This window comes from Boleophthalmus pectinirostris, unplaced genomic scaffold (assembly GCF_026225935.1).
Source record: "Boleophthalmus pectinirostris isolate CB_2022bp ecotype Guang Dong unplaced genomic scaffold, ASM2622593v1 HiC_scaffold_14, whole genome shotgun sequence".
Lineage (NCBI taxonomy): Eukaryota > Metazoa > Chordata > Actinopteri > Gobiiformes > Gobiidae > Boleophthalmus > Boleophthalmus pectinirostris.
Genome location: NW_026571047.1, coordinates 16,924,381 through 16,932,136, shown reverse-complemented (window position 1 = coordinate 16,932,136; position 7,756 = coordinate 16,924,381). Strand labels below are relative to the sequence as shown.

Here is a 7,756-nt window from a genome sequence, read left to right as displayed (position 1 = left end):
GCACAAAATGATAAAAAAACAAGAAAACACCTGCAAAAAAAAAAAAAAAAAAAAAAAAAAAAACCTGCATAAAGAATCACCACAGCGGAAGTGCTCCAAACCTGCACCTGTCCCATTTCGGTCTGCGGACACGGCTACCGAGAGTGCCTCCTGCAGATTTGGAGGTTTGCAGTGTGTTTGGCCCCCGTCAGCCACCGTACATATCAAAACACAGATGATGCAGAGGGCCGATCAAGGGCCTAAAAACTGGTGGTCAATACAGTGAATAATTCAAAAATGTGCTTTTAATACAACTTAGAATGAGTCACCAGAGCTTTATTCAGGTCTACATCCTCACCAGTGCACACTAAATATTTAATATCAGCTTTATCAAGGTAGATTTTCCAAAACAAAAGTCAAGATAAATTGCTCTGAGGGCCATATTTGCACCCTGAGCCATAGTTTGGACATGCCTGCTTTAGAGCCTTTGTCAGTTCAACAATTACAACTAAAGCGGTGGGCAATATCAACCAAAAAGTTCCAGTATGTGCGTTCACTTGTGAAATTACTGTAAAATTTTCCACCCATGCAGAAATACACATTTATACCCTCATTTGGAAGTTTACAACATCAGCTCTTTTGCTCATTAACAATATACTTGATTTTCAAATTTTGCACATCTTCACAACATTCAAGATAATCACTTCTACTTGTAGCACAGTACTTCTGCCTCCACAACTACTGCTGCTACTACTAGAACTAATACCACAACTACATTCAGTTACTGGTCTACACTCACCTCCTTAACAGCCACATTTCACTGCCAGTTCTGCTACGGCTGCTACTACTTTTACTATGACTTTTCATACATAAATTTATTTTTTGACAGTGAGAAGCGAGAATAAGTTCACCTTTACTACTGCTGCAAGATTACACTGTTTGAGATCTAGGTGATATACATTTTCAATACCTATTAACAGTCAATGCTATTTCAACTTCTGATGATAGAATTATTTTATCCATGTTACCATATTTTAGCTAACCCATGCTGTATTATGATCATAAGACACTGTCCATTTCTATATTTCTCTCTATGATGCCACATTAGTCACTTGGATCCCCACACAGAAGTCAAACATGGGCCTTCTCCTGCACGATTACCCCAACTGCACCATCACATCCTCGGACACAATGGAGCTACACAGCCCCCCTCCACGCTCTCTCCTTATCCTTTCTTCTATCAGTGTGAGATAGAGATGGGAATGCTCCACAGCGGGGCTTTCTTCTCCTCCGGGGGGAACCCAGGAAGCAGGCGAGAGTCTCTGTAATGTTCCGTTCCCTTCAGGGTGGGGAGAATACGTGGTGGAGAGGAGCTAAAGATGCTCATTGGAGAAGATGGGTGAAGTTAACACATGTAGAAAATGGAGGTCTAAGTCTAAGAAATTTGACATGAAAAAATGAAAATGAAATCAGAGCTGAAAGGTCAAATAGATTTAACATTTTCGGGGTTTTTTTCCATTATCACTACTTTGCCATAACCCTTCACCTTCAAACTATGTTATAAATTCTCAGAAAACATGTGGTCTAGTGAGTTTTACAACACAATACAACACACCCTTCACCTCAGATGTGACTATTACCTGGGCTCGAGGTCTGGATCAAATCAGGCAAATGTCAAGTTTGAACTGATAATAAACACATGGTATACTATGGATAAATTAAAAGGTCCATTATGTAACTTGTGAGATGTTATGTGTTGCCTAAAATGTTTCACAGTATGGCATTAAACTTATCTGTCTCCATGAAGACCAGTAGGTGACGAAATTTCCAAGTCAGATCTTTAGAGTTCACAATAATATATTTTTCAAAGTATGTTTGAGCAATAAACTCACCCAAATGAAATTGTAGATTGTTTATGTCATACTGTGGAAAATTCCTGGCAAAACATCATTAACTCCATGGAGACAGGCAGGTGGGATACCGTCCACCATAAAACTTCATAGTGTTCCTTTAATGTCCATAACAAAACTCAAAGCACACCAAAATAAAACAGGAAAGGAATAAAAAAACAAACTTAATCAGAAAATCAAGATCAATTTGTCAAGTTTTTGTCTAAAATGTACTTATTCTGCCAATAATACTCTGGTGTAGCAATACTGTAAATGCTACACCAGAGGATTGGATCAGTACTTGGCCAAATCACATTACACTGCAAAAGCCACTCATGCACCAACAATAAAGATTAAACGTTACCATTAAAAACAATAAAAAGTGACACATTTATAAATAAATATCTTTTAAACAGTTGTTCCTTACATGTTCTGATTAAAAACATCTTGGAGTCTAAATTTTTTGCACCCGAAAGTGGCAAAACAACAAAACCTCTCAGCTGATAATCTTCCACAATTACAAGATGCAGAGTGATGAAAGGATATCAATGATCTACTTATGTCATAGAAAAAACATGGCGGCTTCAAAGAACTATTGAAGTTTTGAGTCAATAAATGATCAAACATATGGAATCTTATCAACGCTTTTCCTTAATGCAAAAACACAACTATGTATGGTGGTTACATTATGTTTTAACAATGAAATAAAGGGGCTATTGTGCTTTTCTGAAAACATGTAAGGGGAGGTGAAAAAGCAAACAAAAGTGTTGAGAGGGCATCCTGATGAAAAGACTCAAAAGATGACCTTTCTGGCATCAGCTGGCTCCAGGAAAAACAATTCACGACCCTAACCTATTCTGGCCTTTCACCATAATGTTAGTGCTGTGGGCTACACCTCCAAAGAGTCCAGGCAGGTCTATGACTTTACAGACAGACAAAACGCATGCCCCAGATCCTCGCTTTCATATCTATCAAATACACAAACACAAAAGTGCAAACAAGCTGGCCCCGTCTGGCATCATAGCAACAACTTCGGGCTATGGAAGCTAAAAAGAGACACGCTATCAGTGTAGATTACATCAATGTCCACAATATCAAGTCCAATTAGAAGCATGGCAGTTAGCAAATGCACTAACTTTTCCAAAACATGAAATAGTCCAGTATGACAGTTCAAAAAAAAAAAAAAAAAAATGAAATGTACACTTTTAAAAAATGCTTTGTTGACGGGGGGCCGCATCTCCAAAGGGCTTTTGTGTGGTGTTTGAAAAGGAGGCATAACAAGGTCGAAGGTCATTCAAACACAAAATAGCACATTCATGGAGTTCATTTCATTTCTATAGGTAAACACTAGCAGATAGGAGAAAGGTAGAAAGTGGCAGTTTGTGACGTGCTGCAGAGGCCTCGTGGTCAGGGAGATGGTATAAAAAGGGTAGCAAGGCTTTTGGAGCTTTGGTGTCGCTAGATTCACAACCCTGCAACCATGGGAAAGGTATGGACGAAATATTGGACAAAGTTAGAATGGTGTTTTTGAATTGTACGTCAGGCAGATGGAAGCACAGAGGCAGGGAAGTACTTGAAGTGACAGATTAAAAGCTTGTTTTAGGTGACAATCTCTCAGCAAGATTTGAAATTTCTCTATACCATTTGGCATGGACAAGTGTGACAGCAATTGTGTTAAATTTGAAGGGCCAAAACAACACGATGTTCTTTAAATTAAATCTTGCTTTTCAACTGTCAAGCACCCTAACACTTCACAGAATGGCAGCGAGGGGAAGCTGTGATGTTTAAGCTTGAGTGCAGTGTCCCCTACTGGCCAATGAGAAGAACTGTAACTTGAACTGACATGTTTTATTTGTGTTCTTATTCAAGATTATTTTCTACGAAGGCCGTAACTTCCAGGGTCGTCACTGGGAGTGCGGTAATGACTGCATGGACACTTTCAGGCACTTCAACTGCTGTAACTCCATCAGGGTGAGCGGAGGACACTGGGTGGCCTATGAGAAGCCCAACTATATGGGATACCAGTACATCATGGGGCCCGGAGAGTACCCCGACTACCACTGCTGGATGGGCTTCAACAACTGCATCCGCTCCTGCCAGATGTTCCCTCCTGTAAGTCGGTCAACTTTGGGTAGACACAAGTTTGGAAAAGTTCACGTCAAATGGTGGAAGTATTAGACATTCAGATTGACATAAAAATACATGTGCAGTTACAGTCAATGTCAATGTCAGTGTCAACGTCCACAACACGATGGAGGCAGAGGATGGTGATATGCCCCAAAGGAAAAGGTTGGCCAGGGTAGGGTTAGTGACATGGTTTTGTTTTAGTTTTTATTTTAAAATGTCCAACTAAAGAATAGAAAGTTAAAAATGTAATATTTCCTATAATTTAAAATACTAGAACAAAAACATGACATGTGATAAGAAGATTACATATGGTAAATTGCTCAATGTTTGACTCTAATTTCTTTCTTACATTCCTCTATCTTCAACATGTGACCCCACTTGTACTAGTAAAAAAAGAAGTGTATGTAATGCGTGATTCCTTTTTCCCATTACAGTACAGAGGCTCCTACAGAATGAGGATCTACAACAGGCCTGACATGATGGGACAGAGTATGGAGTTCATGGACGACTGCCCCAATGTGTACGATCGTTTCCGCTTCAGGGACATCTACTCCTGCAATATCATGGAGGGCTACTGGATTTTCTACGAGCACCCCAACTACAGGGGGCGCCAGTACTTCCTGAGGCCCGGAGAGTACAGGGCCTGTGGGGACTGGGGCTGCCACAATCCCATGGTGGGCTCCTTCAGGAGGATGAGGACTATGTAAAATGTGAATGTATAAATCATTATTAAACTACTTTTAAAATAAATCATGGGTCACTTTTTGTTTTTGTGTATGGAATTATTCTTTGATTTGAAATTTGAGAAGTACAGTTTATATGATTTATTATAATGAATTGCATACATTAACAGATTTGTGATAATCTATGAAAAATGTCTATATTTGGGGATATAGAATTGTATATTTCTTTTAACCCAGGCTTAGATTCACCTGAACACAAAGCTGAAACAGACATTTCTACTCAGAGTCTTTGGCATTGATCGCAGTAAAGGCATATGTGGCACTCTTTTTGTCACCTGGTTCAGAAAGTGCAGCCGTACAGTCTTTTCTATAGACAGACAAAGACAAAGCTTTAGACTGTCCTATAGTGTGTGGCTGTGGCCTCTATAGACCACAGTGTGCTGACTCCACAAAGCTTTGCAAAAGGCCCTGATCCCAGCAGGCTCTATAAAGACACCGGGTTCAAACGGGACGGTTCTGGTCTGCTCCACACTGTTCAACTCTTACAATGGGCAAGGTAAGAAACACATTTGGACCTTTTATCTGGGCTATAGCAAGATAACATTAGGAGAAAGAGACTATCAAGAAGAGATCAAATAAATTATGAAAAGCAATTACTTGATGTTACTGTAGGGCTGGATATTTTATATTGGTTAAACTTTAATTCAAAATTTCACACAGCGTATAGCTCATAGCAAAGACTTTTATTATTTTGGATAGAACAGAAATATGCTGAATTATACATTCTGAAATTGTAATATTTTGCTAGTATGCATTTATGGTCTATACATATATTTATCACTCAGTATGTCAATATTTAATACAAATCTAATCTAAATTAACACTTAAACTCATGTACTTTTCAGAATTTATTTTCATACTCACATTTTTCAATACTTGTTGCATCTATTTCAGAATTTTCAAATATTTGCCTCATTTGTCATTTTCTTTATGTGTTTTTGCTTTGTATAAAAGGATACTCTCAGATTGCCTGATAATTCATTTGATTAGTAAATTAAAATAAAACTACAGTATTATGTGTACTATGGCCTTCTTCCAGATTGTGTTTTACGAGGACAAGAACTTCCAGGGCCGTCACTATGAGTGCACCAGTGACTGTCCCGAGATGCACGGACACTTCAGCCGCTGTAACTCCATCAGGGTGGACAGCGGCTGCTGGGTGGCCTACGAGAAGTCCAACTACTCTGGGTACCAGTACATGCTGCACAAGGGGGAGTACCCCGAGTACCAGCGCTGGGCTGGCTTCAACGACTGCATCCGCTCCTGCCGCATGGTGCCTCCAGTAAGTCATTCAGAACTCAAGTGGGGTTCATAGATTTAAAAATAGATAGTTTAACAATGTCTTCCATATCCATTGTGTATTAAACTTTTCTCCATCAGGCTTATCACTTTTTCTCATGCCAGCTGTATTTATATTCAGTATCAGGTTTATACTTCTAATACTGATATATTTTGATGTTCATTTGCTCTAAATGACTTAAGGTGTTGGTCTTAAAGTAAAACTGGTAACTTTTGGTGTTGACCATTAAAGGAAAAGCGTGCCTTTATTTGAATGAGTAGTGTTGGATGGCAGACGGTGTAATAGGCTTAACAGATTTTCTTACACATCCTAGACTACATTTTTAGCGAGCTTCAACTACGACCCTATTTTCTACAGTAGGAGTGTCCAGAGTATGGACTGGGAGCCAAATGCAGCCCTCAGAACTATTTTTGTAGTCAATAAGGCTTCCTGCTGAACTGGCCGAAATGATCATAGGCAGTAGACAACAATTTACTGCAATTTTAAGCAATTCAACAATCATAACCTCAATAACAAACATTGCACTTTGAGCCAGACAAGAAATGTATGTTCTAGTCTTATTAAAGGAGCAGTGGTTCTGTCAAAGTTATGTTCAAAGTGCCCATCTGAATGATTTTCTGCATTGCCTTTAGTGACTGCCCCTGCGCTACGTCCCTGTCTACAAACCCATTTTGATATTCAACTCTGTAAAATAAACTTAGCCTTGTGCCAAATATTTTTGCAGTACAACGGGAACTATAGGATGAAGATCTTTGAGCGCTCTGACTTCGGTGGCCAGAACATGGAGCTAAGTGAGGACTGTCCCAACCTTCACGAGCGCTTCAACACCCGGGACATCTCCTCAGTCAACGTGATGGAGGGCTACTGGATGCTGCATGAGCATCCCAACTACAGGGGGCGCCAGTTCTTCCTGCGTCCTGGCGAGTACAGGAGGCACAGCGAGTGGGGCAGTGCCACTCCCACCATCGGGTCTCTTAGAAGGGTCACTGAAGCTAACTGATGCGAATGGTTTTTACATAGACCATATACATTTTAACCCTTTTGTTTACATGTGGTAGTGTCCAATTATGGATATTTAGTGATTGGGTTTTATACAAAGTCCTACATCAACGAAATAAAATATGGTGGATAAGTGGATAAACTGCAGTAGTTCAATAAAAAAGAGTGGAAAATCATTTGGTTTGTTTATTTTAATTGTGATGATGATAATATGATGATAAAGACCTTGAGGATGGTGTTTAAATTTGTCCTTGGGCAAGACACATTTTAGTCACAATATTGTGCATTATTCCTTTGCTCCCTACTTAATGGCGGTAAGCTAAAATTATTGATACTTTGCAACTGAACCCATCAACATTTCCTGGGAATGTGATGCTAACTGAAGTCACTGCTCTGTCTGAAGCGTTGTTACTCAAGTTAACAAGTTAAATATATATATTTTTTTTAACATAATCCACCAAGAAACTTAATTGAAACTACAACAGATGAGCAGATTTTGTACATTACAGTTACAAACTAGCTAACATTATCCAACAGTTTCTCAGTTTCTCATACTCACCATTTTTGTTTAAAATCAAACTCCTAAACAGGACCATGAACACTCATACTGATCACAGGCTCCTGAAAATGTGCTGCTTAAATCCATTTTGTTATTTTCAGACTTAACTCAACACTTTTTTGACAGTGTTTGCTAATGTGTGCATTGGGTCACCTTGGTA

General features: G+C 39.2%; 2 protein-coding genes across 3 annotated transcripts; both read left to right on the top strand.

Annotated features, from left to right (window-relative positions):
• Nucleotides 1–1,116: 1,116 nt before the first annotated feature.
• On the top strand, nucleotides 1,117–4,702 carry crygmxl2 (crystallin, gamma MX, like 2). The gene is made up of 4 exons (XM_020918160.2): nucleotides 1,117–1,224; nucleotides 3,331–3,357; nucleotides 3,738–3,980; nucleotides 4,430–4,702. The coding sequence occupies exons 1-4, from the start codon at nucleotides 1,117–1,119 to the stop codon at nucleotides 4,700–4,702; spliced, it is 651 nt and encodes a 216-aa protein (XP_020773819.2).
• A 523-nt stretch (nucleotides 4,703–5,225) lies between these two features.
• On the top strand, nucleotides 5,226–7,038 carry crygmx (crystallin, gamma MX). 2 transcript variants are annotated; one of them, XM_020918173.2, is made up of 3 exons: nucleotides 5,226–5,234; nucleotides 5,778–6,020; nucleotides 6,763–7,038. In XM_020918173.2, the coding sequence occupies exons 1-3, from the start codon at nucleotides 5,226–5,228 to the stop codon at nucleotides 7,036–7,038; spliced, it is 528 nt and encodes a 175-aa protein (XP_020773832.2). The 2 variants fall into 2 exon arrangements, with proteins under 2 accessions (XP_020773832.2, XP_020773831.2); XM_020918172.2 differs by lacking the exon at nucleotides 5,226–5,234 and having other exon boundaries at nucleotides 5,754–6,020.
• Nucleotides 7,039–7,756: the final 718 nt, after the last annotated feature.

Coding starts and splice junctions, on each gene's coding strand:
- crygmxl2 (XM_020918160.2), top strand. CDS start 1,117: ATGGGCCTTCTCCTGCACGATTACCCCAACTGCACCATCACATCCTCG. Junction 3,358..3,737: donor ACCCTGCAACCATGGGAAAG/GTATGGACGAAA, acceptor TTCTTATTCAAG/ATTATTTTCTACGAAGGCCG. Junction 3,981..4,429: donor CCTGCCAGATGTTCCCTCCT/GTAAGTCGGTCA, acceptor TTCCCATTACAG/TACAGAGGCTCCTACAGAAT.
- crygmx (XM_020918172.2), top strand. CDS start 5,754: ATGTGTACTATGGCCTTCTTCCAGATTGTGTTTTACGAGGACAAGAAC. Junction 6,021..6,762: donor CCTGCCGCATGGTGCCTCCA/GTAAGTCATTCA, acceptor ATATTTTTGCAG/TACAACGGGAACTATAGGAT.